Source organism: Ptiloglossa arizonensis, chromosome 12 (genome assembly GCF_051014685.1).
Source record: "Ptiloglossa arizonensis isolate GNS036 chromosome 12, iyPtiAriz1_principal, whole genome shotgun sequence".
Lineage (NCBI taxonomy): Eukaryota > Metazoa > Arthropoda > Insecta > Hymenoptera > Colletidae > Ptiloglossa > Ptiloglossa arizonensis.
Window position 1 is genome coordinate 13,172,609 of NC_135059.1, and position 18,371 is coordinate 13,190,979.

Here is an 18,371-nt window from a genome sequence, read left to right on the forward strand (position 1 = left end):
AGAAATACATAAGGAAATTGTTTATTTATACAAATAAGATTTTATTAAATTGTATCTGAAAATACAATTGAATGCTTCCGGTCAAATGATAGCATTTCAAAGTTACTATAGAATCGATAAAGAAGTTCAGAATGGAAGCCAGTCATAAACAGCTTATTTATCTTCCTAATAATCGTTCGCGTCGACTATTTGCGACTCCAAAAAAATCATCTTGAAGCTTTGGATTAGGTACTTCTGAAATTCCATTATAATTCCAACTTTGTTGGAGGATCAAGTGTAATCCCATTTTCCGTGAAATATATCATCGTCAACTTATCTTCTGTCACCGAGGACTTAACCTTAAGTAGTATCAAAATAATATTAACAGAAAATTTTCTATTTTAATTATCATGCATTCAAATTCAGTTGCGTGACAACTTTTTGTGACTATGAAATAAATGGTACAAAAGGAAATTTAATTATTAAATATTCATAAAACAATTAATGTGTTAATAATCAATCATTGTAACTTTATTTATTGTCTTAGTTGTAGATGATCAATGTTGGAAGGATGGTATTGTCGTTCAATTGCAAACAACAATGCAGATGCAGAAGACGATGATGAGGACAGCCCAGAAGAAGAAGTGCCTAATTACAAGGATCAATATCGGAATCTTAAGAGGAAGTTGAAATTTCTAATTTATGTATGTGGATCTATAAGTAATGTGTTCAAACTTCAAACATGTTCAAATGTGCTATATATATTTGTTGTTTGTTCATATTGAATAATTATATAATTATTTTAGGAAAATGAGTGTTTTCAAGAAGCTTTACGATCTACACAAAGGAAACTGCTGAAAGTTAATAGGGACAAAAGTTTTTTATTGGATCGATTATTGCAATATGAGAAGGTAGATGCGTCATTTAGTGAAAGTGATGAAACAGAATCATCTGATGAAGAAGTCCCTCGTCTTGATACATCTAAAAGGTAAATGGCAAGAATAATACTTTCTCTTTATTAAAAGAAACTTCTACTAATGAAATCTATAATCTTTTCAAGGAAAAAAATTGAGATGGGCATTAGTAATCATACTTCACATCACATACCAACAGTGACAAAACCTTTTAACACCAGTAAAAAGAAAAAACCTACTCCAAAAGTGACAAAATCAAACAATACACCTATAGTAAGTGATCTTTTTAATTAATAACTAATGATGCTTCTATGAAATCTTTATATTCTTACAGGTACAATCATCCAATAATATAGTACCAATGTCTTTAATGTCGGATGGTCATATGACACCAGAAGAAGTAGAAAGACATTTAGAGTCTCGTCAGACATACTTGGAGCTTGTACCAGAAAAAGCACCGCCTACAGTCCCAACGGAAATGTTCAGTAATGACCCTTCGTTAGATAGGTAAACAATTTAATTATTTATTATATAATAAGTCCTCAACGATCGCACATTACGTGAAATTTATATTTGCAGTGAGTCAAACGAAATTGGTGAATTAGAAACATCTCCAAGTAATATGGGTGAAGATTGCCTCAGCGTGGATATGATGGCTGAGTGACCTACATTAGTTTATAGTTTAGCGATTAATTACAAATTGCACATAATTACGTACTGTATTAATATTACCTTATTCGGTTAACTTAACTGTATTCTTCGTAACGTAATACAAATTTTTATACATGTAGCAGAACGTTCGTAAATATCTTCACAGTTTTCTTCATTCCTTTAATTGTTTTATTTGTTTCAGTTTATATAGAAAACTATTACAATAGGTATTTGTAATATATTTTCGTGCGTAAAAAAATCTGTTTCGTAATAAAATTCGTATTTTGATTTTAATGAAGTACCGTGATAATCAATATGGTAACTCAATGTTTGTAGCATCTGTTATGCAATTGGTTTCATTTGTTTTTGTTTTCAATGTTACAGACATTTTTGTAGGTTAAATAATTTAAACGAATCATCGTGAAAACAGTTTAGAATGATCAACAAGAAGAGTTCGGTGGAAAGCGTTTTGGAAAAAATAATAACAAAAGTCGAAGCAAAATGCAATCAAGAGAAAAAAATTGTTAAGCGTTCGGTTAAACGAAAACTTGACGATATCCTCTTAACAAATAAAAGACGTAAATTAACTGTACATGAGACTTCCAACGAAGATATACATTGCCGTATTTGTTACGATACTACTCAACAGTTACCCATTATATATCCCTGCAAATGCAAGGTTTGCTAATAAATTTTTTATTAATATAAGTATCAGATTATTCATAGAACTAAAATATTTTTCTTTAAGGGAACCATGGGCGCAGTTCATTTAAAATGTTTGGAACGCTGGTTAGAAGAGAGCAATAGAAATAGTTGCGAATTGTGCGGACACCAGTTTCTTGTCGCACGCACTCCACGTTATCATGTCTTACACTCAATCGTAATTTGGCTATGCCTGAATCAACACCAACATCAATTATACGTTCGCAATTTACGATCCGATTCAATTCGAAGTGTTATCATTACACCCATGGCGATTGGATGTTCTTACGTTTGTATAGTTGCGGCTGATTTTTACGCAAAAAATAATTACGATAATTTCCCTCCAGCACAGTGGACTACCTATCTATTATTAACAATGATGTCCTTATTACTTTTGTCGTATTTCATATGGATGTATATGGCAATACAGTATCACCAAAAAATCTGGTTTTATTGGTGGCAAAAGACAAGTACAGTAAAAATTATATTGGATCCAGAAAATAGAACTCCGATAAACTATAAATCTAATATATCACAAGTTTAAAGATTAATGAACACTTTAATTCATAACAATGTATACTTTATCTAATTACTATACAATTTATTAAGACGCTCTCCTTTTGATCGAAATTTTCCCTCGACTTAGCTGAGATATGTATATTCGTACTTTACTTCCGTCTGAAACTTTTTTCACCCAGATCTAAAAAACAAAGAAATTATACTTGAAATAAATATAATAAAAAAGAATTGTAAGTTCCGTAAATTTAGCAATAATTATTTACTTACAGCCTCGGTTCCGATTGCTGAGATATTTGCGGCAAACCTTGTTAAATCCTTTCCTTCTACATATACGGGTTGTCCACGGTGAAACCTATAATTTCTCATTTAAAATATGGAATTTTTTAAATTTTTCTGAGAAGAAATCAGAGCAAATGTTACCATCGTCTTTCATGTAAGAGTTTTCCATCTTCTATCCTAGTTTCTACCAGAGGGGCATCAGAAGATAGGGGTATGTGTTGCGAAGGCATATTTACTGTGTTGTAATGTGTCAATACTACTGTAAACAAAAAAAAAAACCAATTAACGTATGCATTTTGCTTAAGAATATCCAATCAGTACCTGGTTTTCGAACAGTAGTCAGAACTTTACCACGACTAATAGCTTTTAAATCACTTTCAATCTCTTTTTCATCTAACAAGTAGTTTAATTGTGCCGGAGGGGGTTTTCTTCGTTTTTCTACTTTTTCAGGTACAGGGTCATTCGGACGTCTTCGTAATTTCCTTGTCATTACAGGTTTTACCTAAAAAACAAACTAGTGAAAACATACATATTATAATAAAAATACAATTATTCCTCTCATTAGATGTACACCTCCATTGAATCGCCTGTAAGCTCCATTGTATGACGATCAGACTCTATCATCTTTCGTTTCTCTTCCATGTCTGTTAATAAGTTTTCCTTCAAGTCTATTTTCTTCTCTTCAAATTCCTTGACTGCTGCTTTCTTTTCTAGTATGTAATCTCGTTCAACCCATTCTGTTAGGTAATCACGGTAAATTATATTTAGTCGTAATCTGCAAATAAAAATTCACTCAAAGGACCATATATATTAACTATAAAATTGTGTTATATTTAATAGAACTGTACCTTTCTTTGTACTGGGCTTCCAAGCGTTTTAACTTGCGATTATATTCAGGATGAGTACCATCTTTCAGTTGCTGTAATTGTTTCTTTAAACTGGCCAATTTATCTTGATATACTCTAAAGAATTATATATTAGTTATTACCTACAAGATTTCATAAACATGAATTGATCAACTTACTGTTCCTTTATTTCTGTATATTCTTCTGATTTACCAAGATCAGTCTCACTTGCTTCTTCAGTATCTGCAAATTTATATTAATCATAGAAAGATAATTAAATATGAAACATTTTGCTTTAACGATTAAGCGTACCTTCATCACTCTCATCTTGCTCTTCAGCGTCTCGATCATCCTCCAAATACTCTTCGTTATCCTCGTCGATATCGTAATCATCTTGACCATACATGGTCGAAAACGGTGAATCTTGATAAGACATTTTACCGTACAATAATCATTTCCTTCAAACTGTTCAGCAATTTGAAATTGTATTATATCAATGAGATAAACAACTTGTTTTGGATGAAGGTTAAAACTGTCAATTACAAAGGGATTCAATAGCAACTTTTATTAGAGTATTATAAAATCGGTACTGACAGAGAAGTATTCATAAACAAATACAGTATGTATGTACAAATATATAAGAGATACGAATCAGAAGGGATATTATAATTATCACTTCCATTCTGTTCTCCATAGGACTACTCGGACGTTTTTTATATTGGTCATAGTCAAAGCGTAAACTTAGTAAATTCATATATTTACTAGGAAATGTGTGCACACCCTGCAGTTAATGTTTTGACTGTCGCATATGTACAAGATTCATTTAATGCTTACAAATGCAATAGAGTTAAATAATAAATATTTCTGAAATTCTATATTCATATTTCAAATTTATCATACAATAGGATAGGTATTAATAACTTTTTATGGGTTCGAAAACCGCTATCAAGTTTCGAAGGTTTGTATTTGGAATAAAAATAAATTTAAGTCTAAGTATTTTTAGTAAGATTCGCGTTTACTAAATAACCAAAACTGTTATATAAATTCGATTATGATGGACATCAAGCACTGCCAATTATGCTGGTAGTAAAAAACTCTATAATATACTTTATATTTTGTTTAAATTATGTTACGATTATACATTCTCATGATTGAACAGATTACCAGTGTATATTTTCCGGTAAGTTTGAAACTGGCAATTGAGTTGCATATTTTATTTAAATACAGTTGGTAGAATGTGCAATTGGTAGTATTTCTTAACGTACTTCGCAGTTGTATAGTTGCGGTTTTAAAATATCTGTGCGGGTGGTAAAACGAATTTAAAATAATACCAACATTTTTCGTGTGTTTCTAAATTACGCTGTGCTCTAGAAACTCTGTCGGATGATATCACAAATATACAAGATCGAGGTTTGCGATAATTGTCTTTGCAGAAACGTGACGGGATAGTTAAAATTTGGCGGTAACATAACCTTATGGTGACCTTAGCGAAAGAATTTATAAATGATTTTTTTGGATTCCCTCTACTTTAATACTGCGCGCAAAATATGAAGGAGTTAGAGGAGGTGACCTGTGAGGTAATTTGTAATTGTAACAGGTCTTTCTTCTTTCATTAAGTATTTTGATAATCTCCACATGGTTATCATAGTTACTCGTCCGCGTCACACATTTAATAAAAAGTACTTCTAATTTAATAATGATATTATTTTTGCATAGGTTCGCAGCATTTTAGACATTCAGCACTCCATATTGAATCATTTAAATAATGCAGAAGGAGATGATGGTGGATTATTGAATAGTTCACAAGTATACAATGGTTTTGATAATACTTGCGGAGGATTTTTGAATGATGGTACATATGCTTGGTTGAGTTACGGTTGTCACATAGTAGTTCTTAATGCCAAGACTGGTGAAAGTACTAGTTCTTGGACCTTTAGAGGAAAGATCACTTGTGTGTGTCAGTTCCCTGCACAATCTGGGGAAATACCACTACTTCTTGTTGGTTTGGATAATGAAGCTACCAGAATTAAAGATTCCATGGGTTTATTGTGCATCTTTGATTGTACTACCTCTCGTGTTTTGAGAGCTATAAGAGTATGTATCAATAAAGTATTCCAAATTATTTAAAATTATATTTTTAACACTTTTACGTTTGTGCAGATGCCAGCTGGTGTAGAACAGGTTTGTATAGTGTCTGGTGGTGCAGAATGGGAGGAATTTAATGATAAGAGACCAGACAATATTCTCATGCATATGGATGGCATTGCTTGTGTAGTACTACGCAATCTTAATCACCTAATGATTGATCTTCAAAGATCTGCTTGGGAAGTACCCGATTTGTCTGTTGTAATGGATGAAATTTCTCCAGCCGAAATAGAATTTTTAACAACAAAAGATTCTTTCAATAGAAATCGATCAAATAAAAATAAACATATAGCTTGCAATTTGTTAAATCAACGTAAGAAGACGTTTTTTTATTTTTTTATTTTTTGTAACACAGTATACATAATTAAATTCATGTTTTCAGGTATAGAAAAACATATTGGATTTAACAGAGAAGAATTTGAATCAACTGTTTTTCTGGATGAAAAATTAACAAACACTATTATTAGTTCAACAAAGATAGGTTGCTTAATATCTGGATGCTTAGGCAGAGTAATAATATGGCAAAATGATGGTTCTGTAGGATGGACTAGTTTACCCATAGATGAAACAATGATAGTAACACATTTAGCATTGTTGGAACCAACTGATGACCCTCGACCTTTCTATTACTTATGGGTTGTTTATCAAGATGACTCATTCAAGGTGCCACCACTGCTAAAAATGTTTGCCTTATTGTTTGAACGAAAATTCTGCGACAGAGGAACGAATCTGTACTTCAATTTGGAAGCCGAACCTAGTCTTAAATTTGAATTCGAATTAGATACAAAAGACAGAGTTGTTAGTTTATCCACCATCGAAAGAGGAATGAATTCGGATCAAACGGAAGCAGAATTTAAACGAGGCGAGGACAGTTTGTTGCTTGTATCAACTACTAATCGAGCATTGTTGTTCGATTTGAATCAGTGGTATAAAGAGCAAATGCCACAAACCATTGGTGAATGCAAAAATCCAAACAGTATATTGGCTAGCTATAATATACAACTACGGCCATCCAATGTGGCGAGCCATGAAATAATCAGTTGTACTTATGTTCCTCGTACCTTGCAAGAATTTCCAAATAACAGTTTAAGTTCGTCAGAAGAATTATTCTATCCAAACTCATTGTCGCTCGAATGGATAGAACTAAGCTTATCAAAACTAACATTTTGGTTGTGTTGCGGTGTCCAAGCTGAATTACTTCGTGAAATGGCACTCGCTGGGCCACTTGTGTTAACTCAGCCTTCTGAAATGTTTCACAAATGTCTCTCTATCGGTTTAGTACCTTTTAACTCAGACGTGTCTTTCTCGAGCGATCATAATGTTCAAAGAGATATGCTGTTGTCACTTTGCTTAGAGCAACGTTGGGCAACTTTCTTAATAAGGTGCGCAAAAGAATGGTCAGATGGAAGTGCAGCATACATGTATCCAAATTTTTTAAAATGGGGTATACAACGCGCGTCTTCGATAAAGATTATTGCAGATCATTTATGCATTCCACTATTCGATCAATCGGGCAATAACATTGGAGAATCCGAAGTAAAGACTCTTCGATTTTGTTACCAACAACTAGAATGTTTGTCAAACGTGGTAGCAAAGTTGCCTTTTGAAACGAGCAACCTAGTAAAACAACGGAGAGCACTTAAACACATATCCATGTACTTTCAGGTACTTCTCTGGTTCTATGATGTAGGGTTGTTGCCTGAATCGCAGGATTTAGAAGAGGGCTCTCTTCCGCTCTCTCTCGCACTGAAGATTCCGTATCCATATGAAAAACTGTTTTCTTTATATAAGGAAAAGCGAGAGTCGATCAAAGGCGATAAACAGAATGGTGAAAACGAGGAAGTTCTCTTTATAGATGAACTAATTACACGGGAATGTCCTGCTTTGAGTTTACAGTGGGAAAAAGAAGCTGGAGATATATCTACAAATGGTTATTATCCCCCTCCATCATTACAGTCATTGTTGAGAAGTTACTTAACTGATTGTAATCAAACAGAGACTAATGAAATTGAATGTAAACATCAAATCACCATATATCTTTTGATGGATTTAGCCATGTTACTGCAAGGATCTTATCCTGGTGTAGAGCAGTTGATCAAATATCCCTCATCATTTAAAATGAGCCCTAGCCTCATAAAACTTACTCAAGCATTTTGGCTTCTTGATCACGATGATTATCATGGATTCTTGAATATGATGACTGGACCACTAGTATGTGATTCTAATGTTAAAAATTGGCATCACAAACTGGTGTTAAGAACGTTAGTAAGGAACAGTCAGCATAAACTGGCATTGATGTATCTACGCATAAGGAAGCCTCCTTTGTTGTCCATTCATGATCAGAGCACATTAATTAATCTGTCTGTAGAACACGGCTTGGTTCAATCAGCTTTTCATCGTAAGCCACAGTCTCACTATGCTCAGCTGTTGATGTGTTTCTTTCAGGCATGTAAAAATTATGACAAACTGCGCGATATTTTACATTTGGCTTTGGACTCCAAGGAAGAAGAAATGTTCATTAAGTTTTTGGAAGAATCTAAGTCCGAAAATATACGATTGCTCTATTATTTGCAACGCTGTCGTTATATGGAAGCCAACACTGGGAATTTGATTGATAGATACAACACTGTAGCCTCCAAAAATATACACACAGATATGTTAAATGCTTACAACTCAACTTTACCTAATGTGGTGAAACGGTTTTCTATTAACATGGATAAAGCAAATTTAGACATAAACTTGGAACCGAGATACCCTAGACCAATGACACATAAAAGTTCTCAGCGTACTACAAGTATCTATGAGACCGTCATCAAGAAGGCAAGGGAGACCTTTCTTAGAGGAGAGAAATCCATAATCCCTTTCATTACTGCTCCATGTACGACGTTGAAATTAAACGATGATCGTGTTAACATAAACTGCGTAATGTCTCCAAAAATCGTACAAACAAATCGAAAACGCACTTTGGATGAAGTGCAGGATGAAGAAGACAGTGGAATGAGAACGCCAGACAGAATAAAGCGCAGAAAACTACTTGATGATGGCGAAGCAGCTTTAAATGTGGCATTCAGTACACCTTTAGTAAAGCGCAAAATATCTAGCAACAGAGGTACCCCCAATGAAACTCCTCACTCTATTTTAAAAATCAGACAACTTATAAGAAGTTCAACGTCTCCCACTGTTAGTACCTTGCAGGGAGAAGTCACAGATAGTTCAGTCTCTGAAAGAGAAAGGAAAATCAATAGACAAATACGATTTAACATTGGTCAGTCAAAGAAAAACAATTCTTACAATGAAGTCAATGGAGAAGATAGTATAGTTACGTTTAACGCGTCTGAGGGTAGTGAAGAACTATTCTTCAGTCCTACAATGGATGAAAAGTCTCTTATGGAGAGTGCTGTCTTATCAGATAGTAGTTATACTTGTATAAATATATACACTGCTCGCCCTAGACCTAGTCTCAGAGGAAATTGTTCACGGACATCTACAGAATCACTACAGGATTCACTGGTCAAGTGTTCCAGAACAAGAAGTTCTATGAATTATCATTTGAGTGATTCACCTAATGCATTAGAAAAATGTACTTCAATCCGTTCTTCGGCAATACTTTCTCCTAGTAGTAGTTACGAAATTAATTCTTCTTTGACAAAATCAAACAAGATTAATCAAGAGCACTCATTAAACATCTCCAAGCAACATGATGCTGATTATAATTGTTTTGATGATCTGATTTCTTCTACAAACAGTCAGAGACTTGAAAAACCTCGCCATAGTGTTAAAGAAACAATGAATCTGGACGATGATAAAGATGATACTAAATCGAAATTGTCACGTGTAGATGAACAAAACATGTCTTCGGTTATGTTCAAATCAAATCATTTTCAATTCAATGATAGCGAAAAAAGAAGTAGCAGTAAAGTAAGAGAGAATGTACAAAATAAGTATAAGAATGGAGATGTTTCAAAGGATAAAACTTTGGAAACTAGATATGAACCGAAGAAAGACATTGGTTACACAAAACACGATGAAAAAAATATTGATCTCAATGAATTTGAGAGCTTTTCCAATGCATTAGGAAATAACTCTGTTCATTCGGAAAACAGAGAACGTCGTTCCTGGTCGATTCACGACGAATCGCAAAATAAATCTGTTAAGGATATTTGTGAACATGCAGATTTGAAAAATAATCAACATTTTGACATCACTGACGATGAGTCTTCAAACAGCGGCGATGAAATGGTTTTGGCTCTCAACGAAACGGATGAGACATTGAAGCGAGTGTCGCAAATGTTACCAGTACATGCAGATAATTTGTACAATGCCTCAAACATTACTGATGATGAATCTGATTCCAGTGTAGATATAAATGAACTCAACAAGAAAAATATTGCATCCACAGATTCAAAGGAAAATATACACAAAGAATTTAGGTTCTTAACAAAGGAAAAAGAAAATGCACAAGAATATAAAATAAACAAAGAGTCAATATGTCTTGATAACAATAATTCTAGTATTAGAGAAGAAGTAGAAGGACCGATTCATGATTCTGTTATACATATAGATTTTAAAGATACTGTTAATACTTTAAGCTTAGACGATAAGTCTTCATTTGTTAACGAAAATGTTATGCCAAGAATAACTAGGTCGCGTAGAGCTTCTTCGATAACAAAAGAAATAAGTACACCACTTCAGATAAGTTCATCATCTAAGGTTGCTACGAAAACTACGCGATCAAGACGAGCAAGTTCATTGATGAAAGAGGTACTGATTGCGTCTATCACAACTGCAGACGAAAGTGTCAAACGAACCGGTTCATCTGGATCCGAAGATTCGTCTGGTACCGCTTCGCCAAGACAAACTAGAGGTAGAAGAGCGTCATCTGTGGCGAAAGATGTCTCTCTTAGAGATACAGAAACCGAAGATGAAGACGTTAAGATACCGGTAAGGCGGAGCACGAGACGTGCTGCCTCTGTACAGAAAGAACTATCAAAACCACCAAAACCCTTAATAAAAAGTAGGACTTTGTCGTCCTCTAGTTTAGTAATTGAACACGAGGCTGAGAAGGTGGAAACTAAAATCTCAAAAACAAAGAATTGGACTACAGGTGGGAAAAAGTCAAATTTAACGTCATCAAGATCAATAAAGGACTCTAAGACAAATGAAGAAAAGGTAGAAGAAGTAAGTGTTGTGAAACCGTTAAGAAGGCGTGGCAGTTCTATACCTAAAGAAACAGAAGATTCTATGAGAAGTCGAAGATGCAGCAATGTAGCAAAGGAAATTATTCCAAAGTCTCAAGAATTTTCATTAGAAACCACAAAAGCAATATATTCGGTGGTACCAACAGTGAGCAGTCCAGCAGCAAATACACGTAGTCGTAGATCATCAATACAGTCAATTCCAGAGGAACTGGAGGAAATTCTAAGTGTGCCATCAAAAGAAAGAATTTCTACTATAAGTAACAGGAAACAAGCTGCACAAAATGCTCGACGAAGAAGGGCTTCAAGTGTTGAACTTCCACAAGCAGAAGTACAGAGAAAAACCAGAAATACATGTGGTATAGGTATCCTCGAAGAAATAATAGTAGAAGAGGAAGTAGTAGAAATGGAAGAACAAGCACACACAAGGGCTTCTAGCATCAAACAAATTCCTGGAAGAAGAAAACATACTTCGTCAGATACTGTTGATCAAGAAGTAAGTGAAAGCACACCGAAATCAAGAAGAAGTCGAAAACCGAATGCAAAACAAGATGTTAGTGATGAATTTTCATTTTCGCAACCAGAAAAAGCAGACGATCCACCATTGGATCAAAAAGGTAACTCGTAGTAACGTTTAATAAAACTTTTTTTCTTTTACTTAGTTATTGATATATTTTTTTCATTTTTTAGCTATTGGAGAAGTGCCGAATTATGTGTTTTCACCTCCTCATACCAGGTCAAAGAGTATCACTTCTGATCACTGTAAGTGGTTACTTTTCATTTAATTTAGTTTGCTTTATTACTAGCATTCTGTTTCTTATCTTTCACAAAAAAAAAAACTGAAATCTTAATTTCTTATACACCAACCAAACATTATATACTTTTTTTTTAATCTGTTACATTTATATTCTCTTACCTAATAACTGACAGTTACGTATTAAAATTTTATGTAATTTTTATGCAGGAGAATAAATATGTTTCTTCCAATTTTGACCGAAAATGAAGTAGAGCTAGAAGAGGAGGGAGATGAAGAGGAAGAAGAGGGACAACACATTGTACAGAAAATTTTACAGGTTAAAAGAATGGGTAATTATGTCTATATAACTATAAACCGCTATAGAATGAAGTTTGTATTACTTGAAAGATCAAAAAGTATAGTAAATTAAATAATTCTTTAAATTTCCTTTTCAACTTGTTCGTTTAAAGCTACTTTCAATTTTACAGTTTTGAAAGACTTATAAATTGCTTTGATCTATAATAGATCATACACACTGCTTTCTTCTGAACTAATAGTTCTTAAATAACAACGAACGTGCTAAATACCATAAACAGTTGTTCTTTGAATGATTTTGTTATCTAGTAAAAAGTAAATCAGAGATTATGATACATGGGACCATGTGAGGTGAAGTTTTTGTGAGGGTACAGAATTAATTTCCAGAATATTGTTGGAAAAGAGAATGGTTTTTGCTATTTATTTAACATATTTCATGTAAAACGAGTTATAGTAGCTGTATTTTTCGAGTGATTCCTACGTGACATTAATGCTTAAAATATATGCTAACATAGTATTTCATGAAGAACATACTTTTAAAGTCAACATGCTTTATTGGAAAGATTATTTTGTTTAATCTATAAATTTGTTAAACTAGTTTATATCATACTATACATTATACAATTAAGAAATACCCTATTTTATTTCGTTTCCTTTCCTTTATTAAATTTCCAACTGTGTAGACAGCTGTACAGAAAGAGAATTTTGTTGATCCGTATTTTCAGAACATTAAATAGTGAAGTGTTTTGAAAGTGTATTATATAGATCAAACATCTAACAGTATATTAATTGTAAAGCGTAAGATTCATTACTTTTATACACAATTCGCCAAATATACTCGTTACATTAATTGTTCTTTTTTTTTATCACAATAATTTTATGGAATGAATTATTGTTATCTCATATATACACTAACTTCTATAAGGTTTTGAATGAAAACGTGTATTATAATTTTATAAATAATTTATTAATATACCCATGTATAGCTGTATTCATACAATAAATGTAAAAAAGAATGAATGCATACTATTGCTATTGAATAAATTTCCAATCACCATAAATAATAAGTTATAATATTAAAATTCTAAGGCGATATTAAATAATACTATAAATGAACTACACCTACATAGATCTGTGAATATGATTCTTATATAGATTATTACAGATTGTGTATAACTTGATCCTTGAACTTACACTTTTCAACTAAAGCAGTTAAAATGTTGTAAAGATTATTAATATTTGTGCACAGTTCCCTACAACTTTGAACTGTAACAGTTTATTAAAAAATATTTAAGTTATTACGTGTTAAGCACTTCATTAAAGCACATATTTGTAACTTCACACTTTTTCAAAATGGATTTTTTCCCTTAGTAATACTTAACTCCATCACCTGGTACAAACTGAACGTAACTAACGTCATCTTTGGCAGTAAGTTATTCTTTGATCTGCACCTTAAATAGTTAAAAAAAAAAGACACATTTTCCTCTAAAAAGCAAGCACAATTTTTATATATATTAAATCTATAATAAATTTTGTTTAGAGAGCATGTACCTATATTCAATTAAAGTCTGTGTTAACTAAATCATTTCATTTCATATTCAGTCTAAATGGTTAATCTTTGTACATTGTTGTTTACTTATTCAATACTCGATTATTTTATGTTATTCTTAATTCTGATTGTCTACTCTGCTATTTATTTTTGTTTCTCATAAAAATCTATATCTTAGTATCGTACAATGTATCGATAGAAACATCATTGTATTTGGGTTCTATACGAATGTATATAGCAAAAGGCAGATCTGATTTAGGACGGTGTGACTTATTACTTCAAATGTAATTAAGTTTTATGCATTTATAGATTTCAATTACATCATACCCTTTCAAAAGGCACATTTATCTTCGCGTTATACGAAGAAATAAAATATTACTTTCAATGGAACATAAATTCAAATTCACTTTCTCTTAATGAAAATTAGAATAGTTACATCTGAATTTGTTTGTAAAGTGAATCTTGTGTCCAATGTCACAAATGTGAATGTAATAAGAATAAGACCTCTAAATAACTTATGATAAGTAACTTATATTACTTCTTCATGGCAACGAAAATTTTTTTTTCATTGAAAAGGAGTTCTCATTAAATGACACTTAAGGTTATCTTACTGTTGTTTGCAACCATCTTTTACTCTACGCTTATGTTTCTCTTCATGACCTTGAGATGGGGATTGAATTTGATTTCGTCGTTGTCCTTGTATTGGCATATAACATGGAGCATCATCGTTCATAAGCTCTTGTGGTGGTGTGGGTAATGCATATGTAGGACTTACTGTACTACTTGAACTACTTGAAGTTTGTCGATGTGTATTTCCATTATAAGTGGGATCAATAATTGCAGCCACATTTGGCACTTCTCGTACACTTTCAACAGAATCATCTAACGTCTGTATTTCTTCAGGGTCAGGATATTGTGGACAATTTAGTGTATACTGCATTCTACTTTTACTTGGCATACTCTTTAGGTCCAACTTATCTGGTCTTTGAGGTTTTTCCATAAGATTCTGTTCTTCTAGCTTTTGAAGTTGTTGTCGCTCTAACTTTCTCTGCCTTGCTCTTTCTCTTGCTTTCCTAGCTTTTGCACGTTCTTTTTCTTGAAGCATGCGTGCCAATTCAGCATCTTGTGCTTCCATTGCAATTTTTTGATCCTGTAAAAATTGCTCATCAGTAGGTCCATCATGATGGTCTATAGCATTTTCTTCCTCCTGCTGCTGTAATTTTCTTGCCAATTCCTTTATTTAATAAACAGATGTATTATAAATACAAAGCTAGAATAAATATCATTCTAAAATATTAAGTATATTAGTAAGTACCTCGTCTTTTTCTTCTTGAATATGTCGTTTAATTTCAAGCTGTGTTGCCTCATCATCTAATCTTAACTGCAATCTCATCTGTTCTTGCAATTCCCTTTCTTTTTGTTTTTCTTCCCGTTCCAAAGACAATGCAACTTGTCTTGCAACAAGCTCGTCTCTTTCCTCTCTAAAAAAATGGGCCATTTCAGTGAAATGTCAGATTAACAGGAATTACAACATAATATATTTGGGAATTTTAATACTGACTGTTGCTGAACATAGTTTTGATATTTCAGTGTTTCCAATTCTTGCTCAACACGTGCTCTTGGTAAATCCTCTCTAACTTGTGCATTGCGAACTTTGTTACCAGTATAGTGCTCTCTGACTGTGAATCATAGTAGTATGAAGGTAATCAATTAGACATAACCAATAACATTTAAAAATATGAATATATTCTAAAATTCTTACTTTCTTCGTCCTGAAGTCGGTACGCGAGTGCGCCGTCCTCATGTACCAACCATTCTCGACAGACTGCGACATTGTCAAAGAAATTTGTATTAGAGATGCCATTCTAATAAGTAATCATAATCGAGAATGACAGAAGGGATCTAAAAGAAAGCGACTGTCGTACCTTCGTTTACTCGGCCAGCCTTTGGTAGTGTATCAGAGCTCAGGACGGATTTCGCCATCTCGTATTAGTTGCTCTTTCTGTTGCAGAAGGATGCTCGATTTGCTCAACTTTCTGTTTACAACCACCTTACGGAACACATACGTCGTTTTCTCTCCATCTTGAATAGCAGTGAATAAACTTTGTACGTGTGTTGGTACTATCTTTTCAAACATGTGCATTTCTTCTTTCATAATGTGAGTAAGAACGTTCCCAAAGCATATTGAGGAAGTGTGTCATTGAGTGTGCATACACACGCTGTTTTAGCTTCATACTGTATCAAACAGTATAATTCTGAATGATTTGATCTTTATATTTATTTTTTAAGTTATATATTCAAGTATATTTTTACACTTTTCTATTAAAAGAAGAACGAGGAATAGGTCAGATATAAAAAAGGTGATGCAAATAAAGTAAATAAAGATGCGTCTTATTAACTGAAAGAAATAATAAAGAATTTTACCGTACCATAATGGTTACCATAATTTTACCGTACCATAATAGTTTTAAGATAATTTATCCATCCTCATAGTTTAAGAAAGAATTTTAAACATTTAAGAATACAGCATTCTTTGAATAACTGAAATGAAATAATCGCCGCTATAGATAAGGTATAGAAATAATCAACATAGATGAAACATATAAAAGGCATTTTATCTTACAGGAGTTATGTCAGAGATGAGATGTAGAATAGACCTTTCATCTTAGAGGAAATGGTGTACGATCTGAAATACCGACCTCATAAAATATAAGTAGATCTAGAGATTTTTTCATTTAAGAGCGGTAATTCTGGGAATTATATTCAATTGAATCACTGAAGTTGGTAAGGATAATAAACGTGGAAAACTCGCCCCTGTATCAGTCTCGTTGGAGTTGTAAACTCACCTAAAGGTTAATTCAGTAGAGTGGTGAAAAAGTATCGATAGTCGCCACCATCGATAATTTTCAGTAATACTATTGATAGTTTTCCATCTTTACTCAACACACTCACCAGTGTTCAGCTTTCGATTCATCCTCATTTCTATCAGAAAGTATCAAACGAGTACAGAAGACCGAAAGTAACGTATAGTGCTTGAGCGTAAAACTGAATAAAACATGTCTTTAAAAATGTTTTCACAACCCATCAGAAATTTTGTAACTAGTGCTGTAAGGAGAAGTGAATATCCAGAAGGTTTTCCTGGTGCTGTATGTAAAAAAAGACTACTCCTTCTCTTGCGTAATTGTGCTTTAAAGTTGTAATGTTTTAAGTTTCTTTATCGAAACATAAATGAGAAAAGTCAACCTTAATTTGTAGAAAAATTTAATATTTACGTACATTTATTGTTCTGGGAAAAGTAAAACAATTTTAAATAATTGTTATCAATGTTGTTAAAAATGGAATTCATTCTTTCAGAATCTGCCCTTTAGTCTTGATAACAGATATAAGGTTACTCTAATATTTACTTTATTCTTTGGAAGTGGATCAGCAATACCATACCTCATCCTTCGTTATCGGTTGTTGCAGTGAATTGTGTGAGTTTCTATGATTTATTTTCAGTCATGGTATATAACCGATGTGAACTTGTATTTACCTTATTTGTTACTTTTCAGATATTATGGTATTAATGTAGTAAATTACTTTGCTATTGTTGTAACAAAAGCAACATGATGTATTTATAATAAAAGAATATTAAACCATTAAAGTTTATTCTTTGCTATGAGTTTCTGAAGAAAATTTGAGACCTTTTTGAATTCAGGTGTATAGATCAGTATATAGGAATAAGAATAAGAAAATGAATCATTTAAATTGTCAGTGTCAGAAGTATAATTTTGTACATTTTTAATTTGTTTAAATTATTATGGAATAGAAAATATATATCAATTTTTAATTTTTTGAAATTTTATGAACTTTTAACAAAACCAAACATAAAGATAAAAAACGTTATAGCGGTAAATTTAATGTAGACATTAAACAAACAAAAGAAAAAACATTATAAACAATAAAAACTATAATAAACTGAATCAGTTAAAAGAAAAGCATTACATAAAGATTAATGGGAGAAAATAGGGATATCAAAGAATACTTATTTTCAGTAATCTGAACATTAAAATTTAAATGCTAAGGTGGTTGATACTTATTGAAAAGAAACAAACTAAAGAAGAAATCTTTATTATTGAAATTACACTTAAACATTCATTACTATGAAAGTACATAAGAAAAACAAAACAGAACTCAATACTGCAGAAATACATGGTCAATGTAAACATTTTTCGTTCTTAATTGGGAGTATGTGAACAATTTTTATTTTCAATCATACCTAAATTAGTACTATACTTTATTAGGCAACATTTATTTTCTCTCATGTTGGATCTTCAACCTGATAGTAATTTGCATTTAGCAACAGTTAACCACCACAATTCAGATTGACCAAAATATGAACATTCTTTGTTTTCACCTGCTAGCTTTTACATATTATATTTAAAAAGTTTCCAAAAGTTGGATATATACTCTAATTTTGTATTTTAATTTTAATTTTATATATTAAGTATCCAATGATGCCATGAAAACTGTACAACTAAAAGTATTTTGTTTCTTAAAAAT

At 32.4% G+C, this 18,371-nt stretch overlaps 6 protein-coding genes across 13 annotated transcripts; 4 read left to right on the plus strand and 2 right to left on the minus strand.

The window, feature by feature from the left end:
- The first annotated feature begins 97 nt into the window (after positions 1-97).
- LOC143153296 (uncharacterized) lies at positions 98-1,683 on the plus strand. Of its 4 annotated transcripts, none has more exons than XM_076324321.1 (6): positions 98-228; positions 527-683; positions 786-967; positions 1,040-1,166; positions 1,228-1,400; positions 1,473-1,683. In XM_076324321.1, exons 2-6 carry the CDS (start codon positions 540-542, stop codon positions 1,555-1,557), a joined length of 711 nt encoding a protein of 236 aa, XP_076180436.1. In that variant the 5' UTR covers positions 98-228; positions 527-539; the 3' UTR covers positions 1,558-1,683. The 4 variants fall into 4 exon arrangements, with proteins under 4 accessions (XP_076180436.1, XP_076180438.1, XP_076180439.1 ...); XM_076324323.1 differs by having other exon boundaries at positions 206-343; XM_076324324.1 differs by lacking the exon at positions 98-228 and adding an exon at positions 239-343 and having other exon boundaries at positions 533-683.
- Positions 1,684-1,811: 128 nt separating this feature from the next.
- LOC143153295 (E3 ubiquitin-protein ligase MARCHF3) lies at positions 1,812-3,003 on the plus strand. The gene is made up of 2 exons (XM_076324320.1): positions 1,812-2,223; positions 2,293-3,003. The coding sequence occupies exons 1-2, from the start codon at positions 1,981-1,983 to the stop codon at positions 2,788-2,790; spliced, it is 741 nt and encodes a 246-aa protein (XP_076180435.1). The 5' UTR covers positions 1,812-1,980; the 3' UTR covers positions 2,791-3,003.
- LOC143153058 (sin3 histone deacetylase corepressor complex component SDS3) lies at positions 2,679-4,594 on the minus strand. Of its 4 annotated transcripts, none has more exons than XM_076323817.1 (8): positions 4,202-4,594; positions 4,069-4,132; positions 3,893-4,006; positions 3,618-3,819; positions 3,396-3,546; positions 3,186-3,300; positions 3,033-3,117; positions 2,679-2,946 (listed from the first exon to the last, which is right to left on the minus strand). In XM_076323817.1, exons 1-8 carry the CDS (start codon positions 4,323-4,325, stop codon positions 2,851-2,853), a joined length of 951 nt encoding a protein of 316 aa, XP_076179932.1. In that variant the 5' UTR covers positions 4,326-4,594; the 3' UTR covers positions 2,679-2,850. The 4 variants fall into 4 exon arrangements, with proteins under 4 accessions (XP_076179932.1, XP_076179931.1, XP_076179930.1 ...); XM_076323816.1 differs by having other exon boundaries at positions 3,186-3,303; XM_076323815.1 differs by having other exon boundaries at positions 3,366-3,546; positions 4,202-4,593.
- Positions 4,595-5,186: 592 nt separating this feature from the next.
- Positions 5,187-12,335, plus strand: Elys (AT hook containing transcription factor 1 homolog). Of its 2 annotated transcripts, XM_076324064.1 has the most exons (7): positions 5,187-5,466; positions 5,606-5,983; positions 6,050-6,347; positions 6,417-7,570; positions 7,700-11,846; positions 11,920-11,991; positions 12,194-12,335. In XM_076324064.1, coding segments are annotated over exons 1-7 (6,081 nt in total). In that variant the 5' UTR covers positions 5,187-5,436; the 3' UTR covers positions 12,196-12,335. The 2 variants fall into 2 exon arrangements, with proteins under 2 accessions (XP_076180179.1, XP_076180177.1); XM_076324062.1 differs by having other exon boundaries at positions 6,417-11,846.
- Positions 12,336-12,673: 338 nt separating this feature from the next.
- Positions 12,674-16,370, minus strand: LOC143153162 (uncharacterized). Its single transcript, XM_076324065.1, has 6 exons — positions 16,259-16,370; positions 15,755-16,148; positions 15,592-15,654; positions 15,391-15,508; positions 15,145-15,310; positions 12,674-15,063 (listed from the first exon to the last, which is right to left on the minus strand). Exons 2-6 carry the CDS (start codon positions 15,810-15,812, stop codon positions 14,437-14,439), a joined length of 1,032 nt encoding a protein of 343 aa, XP_076180180.1. The 5' UTR covers positions 15,813-16,148; positions 16,259-16,370; the 3' UTR covers positions 12,674-14,436.
- Positions 16,371-16,745: 375 nt separating this feature from the next.
- Positions 16,746-17,477, plus strand: Cox7c (Cytochrome c oxidase subunit 7C). The gene is made up of 3 exons (XM_076324066.1): positions 16,746-16,975; positions 17,184-17,302; positions 17,381-17,477. The coding sequence occupies exons 1-2, from the start codon at positions 16,886-16,888 to the stop codon at positions 17,295-17,297; spliced, it is 204 nt and encodes a 67-aa protein (XP_076180181.1). The 5' UTR covers positions 16,746-16,885; the 3' UTR covers positions 17,298-17,302; positions 17,381-17,477.
- The last annotated feature ends 894 nt before the right edge of the window (positions 17,478-18,371 follow it).